The 21,181-nt window shown below is 41.6% G+C and overlaps 1 protein-coding gene across 1 annotated transcript; it reads left to right on the forward strand.

Annotated features, from left to right (window-relative positions):
• The first annotated feature begins 3,672 nt into the window (after window positions 1-3,672).
• On the forward strand, window positions 3,673-20,601 carry znf574 (zinc finger protein 574). The gene is made up of 11 exons (XM_062399907.1): window positions 3,673-3,768; window positions 5,422-5,493; window positions 7,004-7,161; window positions 11,754-12,924; window positions 13,014-13,228; window positions 13,539-13,718; window positions 13,957-14,051; window positions 15,597-15,691; window positions 17,379-17,527; window positions 18,124-18,411; window positions 19,663-20,601. The coding sequence occupies exons 2-11, from the start codon at window positions 5,451-5,453 to the stop codon at window positions 20,221-20,223; spliced, it is 2,955 nt and encodes a 984-aa protein (XP_062255891.1). The 5' UTR covers window positions 3,673-3,768; window positions 5,422-5,450; the 3' UTR covers window positions 20,224-20,601.
• Window positions 20,602-21,181: the final 580 nt, after the last annotated feature.

Raw genomic sequence — 21,181 nt, forward strand, 5'->3', positions numbered from 1 at the left:
AGAAGGAGAGCAGGATTTAATGAAGTCTCAGGGTGTCCATGAACCTTCGTCTTTCTCTGTGTTCAGTAGAAAATATTTGTAGGCTCTGGCAGAACCTTCGCTGCCCGGCGCTTTAACAAAAACTTGTTGGTTACCTGAAGCCTGCCCCTCAGGTTCAGCTCAGCTCTATCCTCATATGACCTGGTGCAATATGATCAATTCTCAACTTTCCAGCTACCTTCAGTAATAGCTTTTATTTTCCTCCTGCATGAACAGCTTCAGCCGCTGGCTTGTTTCATTTTCTTGAAATAATCATGGCCACTGAAATGTCAGTTTACGTCCTTTAAAGATCAATAACTAACCTTAGCTTCACCTGGAGCTCGCTTTCAATTGATATAGTGCTGCATATAGAGGATGAAGGAAATGTGCTGAGGAGTCACAGCTCCTTGATAACTATCCCAAAGTGTAATTGCACACAGCAAGAACAGATCCTGCCTCGGCTTCCTCTAAATTTTTCACATTGCGCAGCCCGCGGCAAATTACATGTTTTATTGATAAATATAGTGTAAGTAAACAAGGGTATTCTAACAGGGTAGGAAAAGCAAGCAATTTCCTGAGGCCCCTGAGCTGAGCTGGGGGGGGGGGGGGGGGGGGGTTCCTAGAGAGTTCTGTGAGATTAAATTACACAATCGCGATGACAAATCTGTAAGAACTCCCTTAAATTCTATGATCGGTACGACACAGCAACGACATCATGGTTTGAAACCACCTGACGAGGCTCCATTCCACATTCTGTGCCAAAAGCTTTGTGATTTTAGAGGTGGGGTGGGGTAGGTGTAGGGGTCAGTTTGGTTCAATGTAGGGGCCCTTTGGTCCCTTGTGCCTGAGGCTCCAAAAGTCCCTTATTACGCATTGTATCCAGCACATACAAAAAGCAAAACAGTTCAAATATTGAAATTACCTATAATATCAATTATTCCCTGAAAATCTGAGAGAAAATGTAATAAAAATGGTGCATTAAAAAAGAAATTCCTGGCTTCTGCACCAAAATATCTGCCCAGTGGTTCTTCTGACAAACAAACCAACAGACAGGGCAGAAAACTGACTGAGGTAACCAAACCCTACCTAACAACTGCAATTTTGAAGAACGGCAGGTCTCGAGAAAAATGTCACAGCAACAGAGGAAGTAGATGAGAGGAAGAGAAAAGAAGAAGAGGAAGAAGAAGGTGCACGTAGAGATCCTGAGTAATCAATGGCGCGTGACCACACAGGCGTCCTCTCCGGGGACCTGCAGTCTCTGAACCGCAACCTTCAATGAAGAACATGTCTGCGAGGACTTCATCATGGTGATATGATGTGTCAAGGTTGAGTAATGTTATTCCGCTGTGTTTTCAGATTGTACACTTTCTGTGGAGCTTGAGTGGCTGCGGCCCCTCTGGCTAAGCGCCCGGCTGGCTCTTTAATACCATTTGGAGTCACGTTAAGCAGTCTGGAGGAGCCGCTCATCTTTCCAATGAGTCAGTGGGGCACAGCCGGGCACTTTGTAATTCTCAGAAATGAGTGGGGTGGGCCAGTCTATACTTGCACTGACCTCTGAATATAATAGTTGGTGGTGTCAGAATGGAGAAGCACCATTCAGCCGCCTCTTCTCAGACATCTGACAGGAGTTATACTTTGAAGATGGGCATTCAAGGGCTGCCACAGTTTGAAAAGCCTTGAGTAAAAGAAAGTCACTAAATGGGTTGGTTATCAAAAACTGAAACTCCATTCTGAAGTCAAGCTGAGAGTCAAGCTGAAAATGTCATTGTGGCATAAAATGTGCCCGAGGAGAAGAATCGTTCAAAAACAGTACATATAGGACAAATAAACATCCTATAAAAACACAGAGTATTACAGTTTTACTGCCTGATCTCACTGCTGCAAATTATTGTGACAGTAGAGTATAAAAACACAGAGTATTACAGTTTTACTTTATGATCTCAGTGCTGCAGTTCATTATGACAGTAAAATATAAAAACCACACAGTATTACAGTTTTACGTTCTGATCTCACTGCTGCAGTTTATTATGACAGTAAAGTATAAATACATGCAGTATTACAGTTTAACGATCTGATCTCACTGCTGCAGTTTATTATGACAGTAAAGTATAAATACATGCAGTATTACAGTTTAACGATCTGATCTCACTGCTGCAATTTATTGTGACAGTAAAGTATAAAAAACAAAGAGTATTACAGTTTTACTGTCTGATCTCACTGCTGCAGTTTATTGTGACAGTAGAGTATAAAAACACACAGTATTACAGACTTTATGATCTCACTGTTGCAGTTCATTATGACAGTAAAATATAAAAACCCACAGTATTACAGTTTTACGCTCTGATCTCACTGCTGGAGTTTATTGTGACAGTAAAGTATAAAAACACACAGTATTACAGTTTTACTTTCTGATCTCACTGCTGCAGTTTATTGTGACAGTAAAGTATCAAACACACAGTATTACAGTTTTACTGTCGGATCACACTGCTGCAGTTTATTGTGACAGTAAAGTATAAAAACACACAGTATTACAGTTTTACTGTATAATGTCACTGCTGCACTTTATTATGACAGTAGAGTATAAAACACACAGTATTACAGTTTTACTTTAGGATCTCAATGCTGCAGCTTATTATGACAGTAAAGTATAAAAACACACAATATTACAGTTTTACGTTCTGCTCAGATCGCACTGCTGCAGTTTATTATGACAGTAAAGTATAAAAACACACAGTACTACAGTTTGACTTTCTGATCTCACTGCTGCAGTTTATTAAGACAGTAAAGTATAAAAACACACAATATTACAGTTTTACTTTCTGATCTCACTTCTGCAGTTTCTTATGACAGTAAAGTATAAAAACACACAGTATTTCAGTATACTGTCTGATCTCATTACTGCAGTTTATTATGACAGTAAAGTATAAAAACACACAGTATTACAGTTTTACGCTCTGATCTCACTGCTGGAGTTTATTGTGACAGTAAAGTATAAAAACACACAGTATTACAGTTTTACTTTCTGATCTCACTGCTGCAGTTTATTGTGACAGTAAAGTATCAAACACACAGTATTACAGTTTTACTGTCGGATCACACTGCTGCAGTTTATTGTGACAGTAAAGTATAAAAACACACAGTATTACAGTTTTACTGTATAATGTCACTGCTGCACTTTATTATGACAGTAGAGTATAAAACACACAGTATTACAGTTTTACTTTAGGATCTCAATGCTGCAGCTTATTATGACAGTAAAGTATAAAAACACACAATATTACAGTTTTACGTTCTGCTCAGATCGCACTGCTGCAGTTTATTATGACAGTAAAGTATAAAAACACACAGTACTACAGTTTGACTTTCTGATCTCACTGCTGCAGTTTATTAAGACAGTAAAGTATAAAAACACACAATATTACAGTTTTACTTTCTGATCTCACTTCTGCAGTTTCTTATGACAGTAAAGTATAAAAACACACAGTATTTCAGTATACTGTCTGATCTCATTACTGCAGTTTATTATGACAGTAAAGTATAAAAACACACAGTATTACAGTTTTACCCTATGATCTCACTGTTGCAGCTCTCGCGCGTTTTTCCGGTACAAACTCCTCCAGTGGAATGTGAAGTTGACTCCTATTGGTCCAGGAAGTGACCGGTGCAGCCAATCAGAGCGGGCCTGACAAACATCCAGGAAACCCAGAAGTTGTTCTGCTGTTTCCTCAAACGAACAAACGTCTGCGCGAGGTGAGTTTTTCTGATTAAATTTCACTTATTTTACACGAACGCTGCGTTTCGCTTGAGACACCCGACGCTGGGATCAATGTATGGAGTACTTCAACGGGGGGAGACAGACAATACGAACTTAAGTCTGTCGCCGCCATTATACCACCGAAGAAGCGCATCCCGCCCGCCTTCTTGGGTCTTTTCTTCTTCTTCTCCTTGGTAGAAGAAAGTAAGCACGACTGGCCCAAGTGGTAAACCGGGTGTAGACACAAGCTAACCTGGCTGAGGAGGCTTCTATCGAGGCGTGCTCCGACCGTCGTTGTATTAGCTTTTCGAGCTAGCGACGGAGCTAAGCTACCACGCCGCGGGACACGTTAGCCTTGTCGCTAGGAAAAAAGGTGGCCATGTTAGCAAAGCTGTATTGGTCAGAGATAACAGCTAGCTGGCGGCTAACGGCTAGCGGAGCAGCTGTCGTTCATTCAGGGTCAGACGTCGGGCTCAAGACGAGGAGGCTCAAGACGATGCTGACTGACATGACACCACTGGTTCACTCACGAGTCAGATCGCCCCCCTGCAGAAACTCACAGTGCTGGCTAGCGTTAGGGTCATCCTCCATTTTGCGTGTCATGGATTAACATTCGTGGCGCAGACATATTAACTAAGAATCACGTTGTTTCCAGGGGAGTCACTTCCACTGATGCTTGCAGGTAGAAGCAGATCATGACTGCGGGGTTGAATGTTTGTGATTCGGCCTCATCTGACCCGTCCACACTTTGCAGAGTCATGCTTTCACCTGACAGCCATTTGACAGAGCCAGGGTCAGCGCACTTCGAGTTGAGGGATCCTGAGATGGAACATGAGCATATGATGATCAGCTCTGTCCGAGTCGTGTGATTGACAGTTCATTTAAAAAAAAAAAATACTGTGAATGGACTTGCAATTCTGCAATTCATTATAGAGATGGTTAAATAAAGAGCAGAGTCTCCCTGTTAATCCAGTGGAGCCAGAAAGATTAATGTGTGACAGGGAACATTCATCTTTTAAAACACACCAGCAGCAGCAGCAGTGAAATGGCCTGAGGCTACATCCACATTAATCCAGCTAAACTCTCTAACGCTGCTCTTGTGCCTAAACGACATGTGTCCACACCAGGAGTTTCAGCAATTGGCTATGTTCACTTAATATACCAAACTGGGTAATTCTCTTGACTGGGAATGGCGTAGTAATGCAAATTTTTGAATCTGGAATTTTTATTTCCAGTTTTATTTCAATAATGCATTGAAGTGCGTAACTACTGCCACCATCTGTTTGGACATCACTATAATGGGGATTCTCCAAAGCAACGTTTTCCCTGTACACAATAAAAGGCCAAGCTGGTGTTTTTCAGATTTCACACTTTGTCTTCTGCTTGCGGAAAAGCTCTGATTTTTAGGGACAAAAAAAGAACCACAGTCTGGATTCAGAGCCAGAGCGGAGAGAAGAGATGCTTCTGTGAATGTATCTGGCTTTAGTGTGACCTCAGAGGGGTGATAAGAGGAATTTAACACTTGTTTTTTGTTCAGTGTAGTCCACTGGACCACATTCTTTGGCAGATTTGAATTTCATTAATACGTGATGCATTTTGGAAATCCACCCGTATTTAGATTACATTCTCAAAATGCATTTATTCCACAGAGCTGTGACCTGGTGGGGACAAAGCACCGATGGCAGCAGAAGATGACAATAGAGATTTAACAGATAACACAGGTATTTGTTATGAGTGTGATATAAAATGTTTCCAGGATTTGCTTTCGAAAAGCTTTTTAACATGGATTTCTATTTTACATTTAAGCTTGTGCCGCTGTTGAATTGTTGAGTGTTTATACGGACGGGCCTCTCTATTTATCATAACCCTATTCATGTGAACCAAGGGTGGCTAAGTCTCTTTGTATGACATAATACTGTTCAACAGCACAATTACTTCCTCCAAAATTATGATCAGCTGAGTCACAACCTCTCTAAAGCCCTAACCCTAAACCCATAAATTATTTTTATAACTGAATATAACTTGTGTTAGTAGTTTTTATACAAAACTAAATATAGCTGTTTCCAGATTCTAAATAACGAGCTAGTGAAAGTAAACTGAGTCAGTTTGTAGTCTGGATTGACATTTGGATGTCACCTGGGTCTGTGGATAATTATTACCCTATTTTCAGTAAGTTGGACAAAACAATTAACCCAGATAAGTGATCTGCACATAAATCAATAATGAGAGCTGTTTGTCGTTGTGGCTCTAAAATGAATCGATTTGACAAAGGAGTAATGTCTGTGAAGCATCAGCCTTATAAAGTGTATGTGTGTCACATAGACCTTCATTGTTCTTCAAAAACAGATTAAACACATCAGGGGGCCACACTGTTGCACTGATTGAGATGTTAATACATTACTACTTTAGTTTTTCAGGTTGATCCAAGAATAATTGTCCTGCTGCTATAAATACTCTCTCAATCACATCTGCAGCAAAGAAGCATTAAATAAACAATTTACTCCACTGTTGGTGACACATCATCAGTTAATAAAGGATATTAGTTGCCCCTTTTAAAAATCATGGGACCCATTTATATCTTAAGTAGAAATAAACAAGTCTGTTGCAGAGTGCTGCAGCCTTTTAGAAAACCACCTTCCACAGACTAATTCATATTGTGTTTTTGGTTTCCTCGAAACATAATTCAAATATAGACTTTCACCATTCTTAGTCTGTACCATAAAAATGTGTTGCTGTCAACTAAAATTGTAATTACTATGATATTTTTCAAATATGCTGATGCATGTTGCTTTGATTCGTATGGTTCCTTTTTCATAACAGAGTTTTGCCGGTGAATGATAACGTCTGATTGGTGATTCTTATCTAGTGAGTAGGATGGATCTTTGAAAACTTTAAGCAGAAGCATGCGCTAAAAAATTACAATCAATCCGGGCTCAGAGCTTGGTGAGTCATCCTGGCAACCCCAGAGTTAGCCCCCTGGCACTTGAGTCCAAGCTGTTGTCATCTTAATATATGCAGGCTCTTCTTTTCATCAGGAGAGGGCAATGTTCACAGCTTAACTTCAATGCAGTGCTCTGGTGGGCAAGGCATCTGTATAAGCCTCACGTTGTGGTCATACTTTCATATTCAGAGCATGCTAAGTTTTGTGAACTGTTGCCCTTTTTTAAATCTGAAACACATTTGCATTGCTGCGTCTCTTATGAAATGTTTTTGATTTCTCACCCCCGGCAGCCATGGAGACTTCGTCAGTGTACATGTGCTTCCCCTGCTACCAGGAGTTCGACACTCTGGAAGAGGTTCTCAAGCACCAGTTGACATGTACTCCTGAAGAAGATCAGGCAAACACATCTGGAGGCACCTCCGTCACTATTCCAGTGCTACAGTCTCAGGTAATTACTGGCACAGTCAACAATTTTTTATTTTTACCATGCGGTTGTGTTGAGTCCAAAAATAGAACTGGGCAAAGAAAAAAAAAATCAATATTATGATGGTCGGGCCTGAAATGGCCAGCTGTGTGATTGCATAAAAGCCTCTGAATTATACATGGGAAATGAAATAGAGACGGCAATTTATGAGTCATAAATTGACAATGTTCTTCTGCTCATCATAGTCATGGTTATTTTCAACACAGCACTCACCAGTCCATTAAGTTGTTTGTAATAGTTTACTGATGCATTTTAAAGCGTTGCAGTGTATTTATATTTGGTGATATATATATATATATATATATATATATATATATATATATATATATATATCATATATGTATAGTTTCTCTTTGATTAGACTGTGATCGTTACTGACCTTTTATACTGACATGCATCACAAGAAAATATAAACGGAAACAAATAGACTAATAATAATAATTAAGCTGTGGAGATCTTTACTTCACCTTTAATGTTTTCCTATTTGGACACATATAGATCACCAACTCATCTTACTTTTACATTTATCAGAACTCTAATCACACTAAGTGCACAGTGAAAGTGCAGTCATCAGTGTTTTTCTAAGTGCTACCTGGTCTTACTTTCTGTCTAGTGTAATGACAACCTAACACATGAGAACTTTATCTATCAGTAATGAGTCACTAGTGAGGCAAACGGGTGGAATGGGGAAAAACTGTGGCAGTGCTAAAAGTAGATTGTGGATCATACACTGATTTAATCGGGCTTTATGTTTCAGAGTATGTGACAGAGTGTATTTTATATATTTTGAATAAGCTCTCAACTGGCATATATCACATCCATGGTTTGGATGTTGACTCTAAATTTCTCTTCTCACTAATAGGTCATGCTTGTTTACCGACCATTAACTGTGTCTGTGACAGATTAAAAAACACCAACAAAACAATTTTAATAACAAGGGGTTTATTTTTACATGTGAAAATAGACAATAGAGCATGAAGATTCACACATCATCACACACCTGTGGGGCTGCTGAGAACATTGATTAAATGGCAAATCGTAGCCAGACTTTCTAATTATCAAAAAATGATTAACAAAACTCCTCTGGCATCGAGCGCAGTGTGTGTAACTTGCATCTCTGTCACAGGAAAATAGTACGTGATTGAACTCTGTTATGAATATACTGAGATACTAGTAAGTCCTGCCTTTTGATCTGGCGTCAATGTGAAGATATGCGTTTCTTTCCCCCACTATCATTACAATTATTGTCAGAACCCAACAGTTAGTTATTGTCACTCTACATTCCGACATCAGCAATAGATAAAGTGATCTCGACTTTATTAATTAAGTGAACAGAGTCCTCTGGTCCACTGACTAAGTTAGTGTAGTGAGTCACTTCCTCTCTCACACTATTATTTTCTCTGAAATTAAACATATCTCACAATTAGATCTTATTGAATCCATCATCTCTCACAGGTGTTATTCCTGGCTCAGATTTTCTCCTTGGTTGATTTTTGCAGAAAAGACATTGAGTTTCACTAAGAACTTGTGTTCACTCGTCATTCATTTATCTGATCTATGGCAGCAGAACATGTCGCAGCCGCCTTCAGAAACTCCTGCGCTTTAAACTGGACTATCCAAACAAGGCTGATTAGCTTTGACAGACACACTAAACTGACCTGAAAAAACTCAGTAGCCTAGCAACATGATAAGGCTACAAGCAATCCATAATGCAACCCTTTGATCTATTCAGAAAGAAATAATGAATGTGATTGTTCAACATGTAATTCATTAGTCCTTTTGAATTAATGCCCAGTTTTTTACTAACTTCTCTGAAAAAAATTTGTCCTTTCCTTATGCCAGTGCCAGCGTTTCCCACAGAATTAATTCAATCTATGGCGATATGTGCACTCACGAAGGTCTCGCGAGCGAGCAACAAATTCTGACTGACAGGCACACAGGCTTAAGAGTGAGAGTTCATGTGCCTAACTTCAGCTGAAACTGTGTGGTCTGACATGATGGAAAAAACGGTAAAGACCGTTGTGAAAGCCATCATAAGGCAAATAGTGCAAGCCTCAGCATAGTTTTAATCGTTTTGTTGGTTTAGGTGCTGCACACAAATGCTTAGATGCTACGGCTTAGTCTTTAGTGGCAGAAAACACCCCATATAAAGGTCTAAGGGCAAACTGACGTCCAGGACACCACATTAACATGTTCTCCACCTGAATCACCGGGTTGTTCCTCGTGCTTCAGCAACGGGGAACAATTTGTTTTCATGAGGATAGAAAAAAAGTTTTGTCTGTTTGTGATGGGGTTACCCTGTTGCCCTTTTTGGGTGAGGTCTACAACTTGTCATTTTCCTGCATATTTCCTCCATCTACTGAATGCAGGCCTCACTATGTTAATCTATTTGCATTTCTATTGTTTGACTCATAGTGCATTCGAGAAGCCTGTGGATGTTTCCATAATGCATCGTGTTCAGTGTTTGTCTTACAATGTGTGTCCTGTTTTGGAATCTATTATTTTGGGATGCATTTCATCGAAAATGCTGAGCTCTATTAGTTCAGAGCTCTTTGAAGACGCTATCTGAATTGCAGAGTTTGAAAGTTGAATAATGTGGCGACTTATTCGGTTTAACTTTGACATATTTTCTTTTGCCTCTCTCATGATCATTTCTGAAAGTCCCCAGGGTTAAAAGCAGTCGTTGCCCCCGTCTGGCAGTAGGACACGGCTGTCTGAGCTTGTGCCTAGACATCAACCCTCTCAGTCTTCCACACCCATCCATAAAGGACTGTTACTCTCATGACAGACTGATTGTATCTTGAGTCGTAAGCCAGAAGAGAAACATGAGAAATCAGTCAGTGACAGCTTTTCTCCTTGATGTGTCACTCATTGGCCTTCTCGTGTATAGATCAGCTTGGTAAACATTACACTTATGTACCATATGGCTTCTGGGCAATTGCTTTGCCATGAGCTGGTTTATTGCAAACATCCCCATTTCATTAGCCAGTGTAATATGATTATTCTATACATCATGTGGTACTGATGGCTGGTTATGTATCAAATAGCAGTAGAGTGCTCACAAATTCACTCCTTCATTTCCTCTTTGGACCGATGTGAGCCTCGCCTGCTACATCTCCAGACTTCTTTATCAGCATACTAAAAGAATGCACTCCACATATGGCACCATTACACACTCTCCATGAATGATTCAGTATATGTCCTGCTTAAAAGCTTAAATCCTTTTGTTGTCTTAGTTTAACATTTTTTAGCTAATCATATTTTTTATTCGTGATTCAAAAGTGGGGAATGGGCAGAAAAGCTTTCAGGACAGAGTTGGGCCTGTGTTGCTTCACTTGTGTAAACTATTCATTGTGTGTGGTTGTGTTTTTTTGTGTAGGGTATTATCTACTACTTAAGCCTCAACAATGCAGAGAGAGGTCATGATGGTGTCGGGTAGACAGGAAGCGGATTTTGTCTGAGCTTGGCACAAAAGCTGTCAAGTCAGAAAAAGCGCTTGCACTCATCACATGTGTCAAAAAATCCCTTTTCTTAAACGGGCCAATACCACACTCTTTAACTTTCACTGTCTTGTGTGAGGGTGCTCGAGCAGGATTTATGGGGCTCGGAGGAGCATCGGCTGATACGGATCACAGATTTTATTTTCAGAAATACTCAATTGTGCCTCAGGGGGAATTTGAGTCACATTACAGTTGCTCCATTTATATCAGAATTTATATGTACGACTGTCAACATGTGTTTACATTGTTTCATACGAGTGCGACAGGCTTACATCACTGGTTATTTATGCTTTGATAGAATGTAGCATGGATCCAAGTATAACTAGAATGTTTTAATCTTAAGTCTCCCTCACAAGACAACAGACTGATCAAGGCGTACGGATCAAATTATCGTTGCTGATGTCTTTTGGTTTGTTTCTGTCCTTGCTGTGGAGCGCCTAGTCGCAGTTTCTCCGCTACTGACGGCTGAGTGAGAAGTGATTAGTTTGCTAAACGGTCCAACTCTCTCTCTTTCTTAGAGCTACGTTTGAGAACGAACCATATTCCTCTACTGTGACTGACCTTCAAATGTCTTAAGTTTGTTGGGTTGAACTGTTTTGGTTGCCTTCCCCACTCGATTTCCTTCCAACACTGCTTGCAAAGCAACAGCACAAGAGCATGTTGAGTATTTGGCACATCGAACAGTTATCTGATGCAGTTTCGGTTGTCTTATACTATGACCTTGACGTTCAGTTTTTATCATACCAATGGATAAAAGTAGCAAATGTAAAACCCCATTCAACCTGCGATGGTTATCGTCCAGTCTGAGGCCTTATCTTGGCAGTCGGGAGCTCTCAGAGGAACCTGGGCTCTAAACACACGCTGCTCTAATTGACCTCAGTACCCCAGCACTCGATTCTCATTCCCCTTCTGCCAGATAGGATAAAATTAAAGAAAAACACAGCAGGTGGAAGGGTTTTTACAGGTATTTGATTAGTATTACCAAGTTGTTTTATTTTTGCATAGAGAAATTGAAGCTATTCCCTGTTTCTCCTCTTTCCTCCCTTCTCTTTGCAGCAAAAGCTATTAAATATATCAAGGACAGTTTCACTTCAACAGATTCAAATCCAAGAAGAACCCTCCTCTGTTCAAATTGATCAAAGTGAACTCAAGCAGACTGAAGCTGATGCAACAGTGACAGCAGACCAGCCTAGGATCCTCTACCAATGTGGGGACTGTAATGAGCTTTTCAATAGCCTGGAATTTTGGCAACAGCACCGTAAAGAAGGGACATGTCAGCAGACTGCCTCTGAGTTAAAACCTGATTTTACACCTGAGGCAGAGACCTGCCTAGATCAGAGCACCGCTTCAAATTTAGATCCAGATGCTTCTTCTCTCAACCTTAGACCAGAATCACAGGAAGAGATCGAGCAGGTCACAGAGACCTGTGCATCTGTTTTTGCAGAGATAACCGCTCTTAGCTCTGAGCCTCCTCCTACTGAAGCGGCGTCTTCAACCTCTAATGTAGAGGAATGGTCTCCCAAGAGGAGAGGCGCAAACAAAAAGCCTAAACCTGAACCCGTTCTCCTGTGTGTGGACTGCGGCTCATGCTTTGGCCTGGTGTCTGAACTGGTGGCCCACCGCAGGACCCAACACGGCTTTGAGGAAGCTCTCCACCGCTGCTCTGTGTGCGGAGAAAGCTTTCTCAACACTACGCTCTTTCTTTACCACCGAAAGCAACACAAACAGAAAGGTGAAGAAGAGATGATAGTGATTCCTGAAGCGAAACCAACATTAGAAATGTGTAGCCAGAACAATGGGATGGATGAGCTGGGGCAAGATGCCACTCTACCCTCCACCAGCGTCTCCTCCCCTTTCCCTCAGCCTGAGTTGTTTCTGTGCACTGAGTGCGGGCAGAGCTTCAGTGATGAGGGAGGACTGGCTGCCCATCGAAAGCAGAAGCACGACCTGAAAGGGCCACTACACAGTTGCACCCATTGTGGCATTACCTTCATGAACACCACCAAGTACCTGTATCACCGCAGAGAACATGGCCTCACATCAGGGATGGAGGTGGCCGACGGAGCGGAAACTGGTGATGAAACAGCCGCAACTGATACTCAGGATACCCCACAGACCTCAAAGCGGCTGCTTTCCCCGTCTGCCTCTGTTGGGGATTCTGTTTCACCTAGTCCCAAGAGACGTAGGCCTATTTATAGGACCCTGAGGGGTGGTTATGCAGTCAAAGGTAAGCGGAATGTCTTTTGCCATTTTGAAAACATACAGCATTTATTAGTGGGGTGCTTTAATCTTCATGTACTTTTTTGTTGTTGCCAGAAAACAAGGTTTCAGGAGTAAAAGAGGAGAACACGGAACACCCTGCAGAAGACTCGGACAAAACCAACCAACCTCCACCTGCAAAGCTGCTGCAGGATTGGTCCCGGACACCATTACCCCATGTTTGCCCTTACTGTGGCAAGACCTTCACCCGGCGTGTCTTCCTCCGCACACATGTGTACAGCCACACTGGAGAAAAACTCTTCACATGCAAGGTGCCAATCGAAATTAATCAAAATGTGTCCTTTCTTGAGACTGAGAGATAATTGCTTTGAGGTAAATGTAATTTATGTTATGCAGTTGACATTGACAAGATGATGTAATGCTTTGAAGAGGTGGCAGACACAGTTTCAGCCTCCAACCTCATTATATTTGACAGGGACTCCATTGTCAAATATGCACCTAGTGGAAATTGCTTTGAAAAGTTCCAAAACTATCAAATGTAATCAGATGAAATTGTACTAGGTGCTTAATAGAGCTGGATGTATATCCATTGCACTAATTCTGATTATTATTGTTGTGAAGTTGTGCTCGAAGGCCTTCACCAACTCCCAGAGCCTGCTGCGCCACAGCATGAGCCACACGGGCCACAAGCCCTACAGCTGCGACCGCTGTGGCAAAAACTTCTCCCAGTCAGCCACCCTGAAGAGACACCAACGCATCCACACTTCAACTCACCTTCGCCGCAGGCGTGGACGGAAACCGGTACACCTCCTTCCAGTTTGTACTTGGCAGAATTGTAATGAAGATAATATTTATACGAAAAATTTAAATGAAATATGTTTATTTGGATGTCGGCAGTAATTTTGTCGGTTGGCATTGCTCTTCTGAAATAAAGATAACTAATTTACAACATTGAATGTCATGTTCATATAGTTAGGATGTCTTTTTAGATGATCTGCTGTGAATTTTGTATTGACCTTGACTGTGTCCTTCAATGCAGATGTGCACTGTGGACAACGAGGGAACTCCTCGTCTCTTCTCGTGTCCTCACTGCCCCTCACGGTTCAACACGGAGGAGCAGCTCAACGATCACAAGTAATAACATAACTTTTAAGCTGGTGTGGGTTGCAATGACATAAACTTGAAAGGCAATTGTCAGTATTTAATTTCAAGCCCTTTTTTTAGTGTAAACACAAAAGAATAACAGAACCCTAACCGATCTCTGGGCAGGATTTAGATAACTCACCTTAGTTAGGAGCTGTGGAAGCTGAGCCGTGTCAGACTACTGAGCAAGCTGCATAGCACACAGACTAACTGAGATGTCTTGGTGCCCTTGAGCCTCGGCTACATATGATTGACAGACGGCGGTCCAGGAAATTAAGATACATCACAACACAGGAAGTTGGAAGAGCCTGATCCTACCTAGTTCACCAGGGTTAACACATGGGTGCGAAAGAAAACAGTTGAAAGCAATTATGTGTTTTAATAATCAGGGTCAAGCTTTAACTAGTTAGACTATTTCTGAAAAAGCAGGAATCATAAAAACGTTATGGTTCATTCTTTCCATTAAATTTGTTATGATCTATAAAATGTCAGAAAATAGAGGAATATGTTCTTCACAAAAAGACATCCGTGACCTTTTTTAAACCTCCAAAGATAATTAGATTTGAATGTCACCTACCTCATGAGGAGATTGTGTTTGCTCACATGTTGCTCATCTGCTGTAGAGGGGCTCGAGTTAAGATCGTTCTGTTCATTTAGAAGCGTCTTTTCAATTTGAGAAGCTGCAACCTCAAAATGAACAACTTGTTTAAGCTCCAGTCTGTGTCAGCCTATGTGTAGTACTTATGCTGTACAGACAGTGTATCTCTACCCACCTATCTACCCACTAATACTGTACGTACAGCATCAGCCCTACTCGTTATAGAACATCTAGCTGGAAGTAGAGGTAACCCTGACAGAAATTTTAATTCTCCCAGTTGTCTCAGGGTCAGCTGTCTCTGAAATATTGATTTCAATTGTCTATTTAACAGGGAATAGAAATAGCCTGGACTCTCACACGGGCCTTGAGATGTCCTTGCACATCATCTCTAGCCTCCTGCTTTACTTTAAGTGACTTGTGTGACAAGGTATTTTGCTACAACAGTGCCTGTAGTAGTATGAAATAATAAATAATACATCCACTTTACAATTCCACATTTAGTGAAGCATTCTCCATAATTTGTGTTTGTTACGATTATTAGAAACTGCCAAGCAACCAGTGTTTCTTTTTTTCACCGAGCTGTGAAAGCAGGTCTAATGCAGCATTAGGTGAATACACCATAATACTTTTCGCCTCCCCGAAGGTTGAATTCAGCGTAACATTATGCAATGGATAAATATAGTCTCCACTCTGACTCCTCCCAGTTTACTGCTGTACTTTTATCTCCAGCCCTTATACACTCAGCTAATACCCCTTATTTAACCTGAAGCACAGCTAAGCACATATTCTCTAGAAATCCGCCTATGAGTCACATTCAGGGCAGCAGCTTAAACCAAAACATGACTTTTCTCCACCCGTTTATTTAGGTTTATTATGTCTTTGATTAAGGACATTTTATTTGTGTTTGTGCATAAATGTTTTTTGTTTGTTTTAAATAGATTGTTCCACACAAGCCACCCGTTCCCTTGCCCAGAATGTGGACAGGCCTTCACACGAAGGAAAGATCTTGATCTGCACTCGCTCACTCATCAAGGTGAGATTTCAGGGCTCAGCCCGGCATATATCTATCATCCCCGTACTTTTATGTTCAGCAGGAGTAACTTAAAGATTAGAGACTTTAATCATGTGGGACGAGGGAAGTTTTTTCTGGTCATTAAATGTTTTATTTGTGTTTTTAAGTCACCATTTTTTGCCGGGTGACTATTTCTTGTTTTGTGTCTTTTATATGCTTCTCTCTGAGGAACGTGTGACCGGTTCAAGGTTACAGATTGTGATGAACATATCAAGGAATCTGATGCAATCCCATGTGTCTCATTGTAATGGAAACTAATCAGATAAGGTGCTCATATCAGAACAACCTGCCGTGAACTCATATTGATTGGTGCAAATTTTGGCGATAAATGCCGTCACCAGCTCGCCTGGGTGGCCTTCCGTGCTCATCTACAAACATACTTCCAAGTTATGTGTACATTGTTCCTCTGATGCATTAGGTCAATGACTTTCCATTGATCTGTCTCCCATGTGGAATGGAAGAGGAAGGTGGAGGTAAATGAATTAGGTCAACATGTTGACACTTCATCTTAATCAGGGGGGGGGGTGCGTTGGCGGTAAGCCTGAAGAGTCAGCGTGCATCAGGGGTCAGGGGTACGTGACTCCTCTGAGAGAGATGATTGGAGAGATTGATCCATTGATCAGTCCAGGGCCATAGGCTGAGATTGTCTTTATTAAAGGTTTAATTAGAGGGTCCCAATGGGGAGTAGAGTGGAGCGCCCCCTGGGATAGACGGCACAGATGGCAGATGGTTAGCAAATTGCCAGATGTTGGCATGACGACCTATGGACATACTGATGAACCATCAGTGTCAGCGATTTCCCAGCCAGGTTTTCAAGATTGACCCAGGTTTGCTTTGCCAAAATACAACTAATCCACCGGCTGATCCCAGCTGAAAAGATAAATGGACGAACTGATTAGTTTGACAGAAAATTATTGGGAATCAATTTCGACAATCGGTTAATCGTTTAAATACTTTCAAGCAACAGAGTAAACTACTATTCAGTTACTTAGGAATGTGACCAACCCAAACACATAATGACCGCAAATAACAGTTGTGGATCTATGCATAATAGATTTATCTGTCAATGATAATATTGACAGTGAAAAAACATAAAAATTGCTAAGAGCCCAAGGTTACATTTTCAAAAGTCATATTTTTCTAACCAGTGAAAAACAGTCTCTTGAAAAGCAACCACCAGGAAATCATTCACACCATTGCTTTTGAAATCTTTCATGATGAATGATTAATTCATTGATTTGTCAGCAGACTTTTGTGAGTGGTCACGTTTTTAAGGTTAAATTAGTTCTAAAAACAATAGAAGTCAGTAGAGCTCATACCTCTGCCAAGGCAAACAAGGCTACGCATCTGTCTTATGATGGAACAAGATCAAATTGTATGAACACAAATGTCAAAGCTTTAGTTTTTTGTCAGAAATTACCTTTTTGTTTAGTCATGTGGTATTTTCAATTAGTTTCACTGCTTCCAAAGTGATTTAGCCAAAGTGATGAATGGTTGTTTCTTTCTTAACTTCACTGTGTTGTGTTGCTAGGAATAGAACTCATTAGACAGACATTTTAGATTTGTTTCATCTTTCCAACTCTAATCCTTCTGAAATGGAGGAGATAATACAACCATCTGTCTCGATCCTGACTCTGCTCCCTTACAGACAAGCAGCCAGCGTCGTGTCCTCACTGCCTGTCCCAGTTTGTGAACCAGTCAGTTCTGGAGATCCACCTGCAGCGCTGCCCGACCACAGAGGAGGAGAGGAATGCTGGCCGCGGACGGGGTCAGGGCCGTGGACGCTGCACTGGACAGGTCAGCAACACACACAGTCACTTTGCTGTTTTCAACTCCTGTTTTACTTTCAACTATTAATTTAGAGAGCGAAAGATGGAACAATATGAAGTGACTACATGATTTGTTGAGAATAAAGCAAGTAGAGTAGAGTGAGTGGACTGATTTTGATCTTTCTCAAACCAGAGCATTGAGAAAATTACAATTAAGCCATCTTATTTAAGACATCTTTAGTTGGCTATCGATTGGTGATTCATCAAACTTTAATTCATAAATCAGATTTAAGAAATCGAACCAAACACATGATTGTGGTCATGAACATTAACTTTTTAATAGAATGTCATCTCGACTAATTTGTTCATTGCATCAAAAGGCCTGCGTTGACAGACGCCAGTCTACATGGATTACAGGTTATCAAAAATTACTCAGCAGTGTGATTATATCAGCGATTGTTGGTGGTTGGACTGATAGTAGCCATTTGAAGACAGGTCTCCAGTCCAACAGCGACCTGGTGGTCACGTCACAATTAGATCATAAAGACACAAACCATTTCTCCTTTCATTAACTCCCCCACTCCACTCTCCCTGTTTTTCTCACTGTCTTTATTTCTCCCGCAGCTCGAGTGTGACCTATGTGGTCACCGTTGCATGACCCAGGAGGGCCTTGACCTCCATCGGCTGTCCCACACGGGCCAGACACCGCTCAAATGCCCAGTGAGGCCTTGCCGCCGCCGATTTACCTCCAACTTTGCCCTGGAGGAGCATGTGCTGGCACATTTCCAGGGAACACTCAGCAAGTCCAAAAACCGACCCCGCTTCCGCTGTCAGATTTGCCAAAAAGAATTTGCCTACAATTCCACCTTCACTGTTCACATGAGGACACACACAGATGAAAGGCCGTTTGAGGTAGGAAACAGGATGTTGTGTCTGCTCTCATAAAGAGAGAGTTTTTCTCAGTCCTCAGAAGTGGATTTTGTCCTTTTTACACCAAGCTAACACCTGTATTTTCCCACACCCCCATGATCACACCCGTTCATAGCCGCTGCCATTTCTCTGGTTGTGGACCATGGCAAGTTGTGCAGTGTGTGTCCTATGGGTGTTTCTTTCCTCCCTGTGTACCTGTGATTAATGGCAGGGCTGAGTTAGGGCCTGTCAGCTCCCCTCTGTGCCTGTTACTATTCTCGGACTCTCTCCCTCTCTCTGCTGCTCTGGTGACGAGGCAGGACATCAACTATAGACCCACCCAAGCCCATCACGGCACGTAGGGCTGCAGAAATTGATTTAATGTTTGTGGCTTTGCTTTGAGCTCTATCCGCCAGCAATGCTAAAGATTGAGGTTCAAGGAGCAGAGGTCCTCAAACTATGAGGCACTAATAGGGATGAGTTTAATTTAAATCATAAACAGTCAGTTCAGTCTCAACAGGAAATGTAAATATGACTGAACTCTATTTCACAGAGAAATGGCAGAAATTGCCAAAGGGATTACAGTTTCAATCTGATCACCTCTGTTGGGAGTCAAAGTGTTTAGTTGTGTGTCAGGTTTAATCAAGTGTCTGCTTTGTTTGTTCTAATCCGAGGGCAGATATGAACTACAACTAACAGGGCTGCAGGAAATTGATTGGAAATCACTTTGTTTTATTGCTCATTTGTTTTCCACTGTTGATTAATTAGTTGATCAACATAATGGTATTCAATATATCATTTGTTGAAAGTCATCTATCAAGCAAAAAAATTGGTTGCAGCTTGTTAAATGATAGTTGCCATGATTTCTGAAGTCTTTAGCTTCAGATCTCAAGAACATTGTAATGGTCTTTATTTAAACAGGGTTCTGATGCTTTCTTGACAAGCGATCGATTTATTTCAGAAATTCATCTGCAGATTTATTGACAATTTATAAATTGTTGTTTATTGCACTGTATCTTTTCCCCTCTCTGTCTATCCCCATATCCTCTTCTCTCTGCTGCTCTTCCTCTATCCCCGCCAGAAGTGCTGCCTCTGCAGAAAAAACATAAAGAGAGGTCTCAGAAAATATTAATTGCAGTCAAGTTTGTGCACTGGCACTGTAGTGAACAAAACTGCACTTTCCTGCCAACCTTTTATCGTTCTCATATATTTTGCACTTTCCCCTTTTTCCCATATCCCATTTCTGTCCACCAGTGCACCACATGTGGGAAGCGTTTCCGCCAGCTGCCCCATCTGCGGGACCACGAGCGCATCCACAGTGGCCTGCGGCCTTTCTGCTGCTGGCTTTGTGGCAAGACTTTCAGCGTGGCGGCGCGTCTCACTGAGCACGCCCGCACCCACAGTGGTGAGAAGCCCTATTCCTGTCCCCATTGCGTAGCTGCCTTCCGCTCTCGCTCAAACCTGGATAAGCACATGCGGCAACACGGAGACGTGCCTTTGGAAACCGTGGAGGAGGCAGCGCAAGCCGCTGAGGCCGCCCAGGTCCAGAAGGTGCTGGAAGGGGCCAAGGTTCTTTCTTCTCTGGCCGCCACAGGGGAGATGGATTCTGGTTCAGTGCAAACGATCTACGTACTGCAGGGGGGCGAAGGAGGAACCGAGACGGTCATGATCCCATCTGATCAGCTCGGCATGGCAGGAACTTCACAGGTTGTCATCCTGCCCACTATCACCATGGATGGAAATGAAATCACCATGGTGGGGACGGGCCAGTCGCCGCAGCAGACCATCGAGTTCATCGTGGAGGAGACTGTATGAAGACAGACGAGAGACTATCATGGACAGGAGAAGACAGAATGGAAGATTAGTTGAGAATATAGATTGTTGGTGGAGTGAAAAGTGTGGTAGATGTAGGTTAAGCATTCACTATGTTGTGTTCATACTTTGATAGATTCTAAGCCAGTTTAAAAAAAGTCCCATCTTGTGAAGTCAAACCAATGTACAGCTTTTCTTGAGCATAGAATTAATTTAACATCCTTGTTGAAGCTGTTCTTACAAACCAATTGAAAATAGGTTGTGAAATTGTTCCTGCGCTGTATATTGAAGTGTATTTACAGCCTCTATTTATTAGGGGAGACCAGTGGTGGCCTGTGAATCGTCTTCTGCTTTCTTTATAATAAAATGCCTCAGCTTTAACATCTGCGAGCGTCAATCATTTAACAAGGGGATGACACAAGGGCATTGAGATGGACTTTATTGGTCCTGCTGTAAATTGCCACTTCTGCCTTTTGACAAACAATAAGGGTTCTGAGAAATATACCGACCACTCAGCGCCCGTCACTGGGGCAGCCTCTCCGATCGCTTTGTTTCTACTGTCACGTGCACGCTAATGTCGGTGGAAGGCAGAATGAAGCTCTACTGCGTGTATAGATCAACCCTAATGTTCCAATAATTTGTAGGACATTATGATATTGATTGGTTTATGCTTTAATTAAATACAGTAATAACATTGATACGAGAAGATTTATGATGTTTTAGCTGAAGTGTAGCATTATGCAGTGGCAAGTAGTGTAATAAAATTATCCAGCACTTGCTGTATAGTTATCAAAAATAATGATCCCATTTGTGTCTGGAAGAGAAGAGGCATAATATGATCTAAGTTTTGCCAGCGCTGCAGTAGCCCATTATAGGCTTAAAGCACAGTTTATGGCTGTCTCCCACCCAGTGACTGCTGACAGGGTGTTTGAAACCACACACACACACACACACAAACACA

This window comes from Platichthys flesus, chromosome 11 (genome assembly GCF_949316205.1).
Source record: "Platichthys flesus chromosome 11, fPlaFle2.1, whole genome shotgun sequence".
NCBI lineage: Eukaryota > Metazoa > Chordata > Actinopteri > Pleuronectiformes > Pleuronectidae > Platichthys > Platichthys flesus.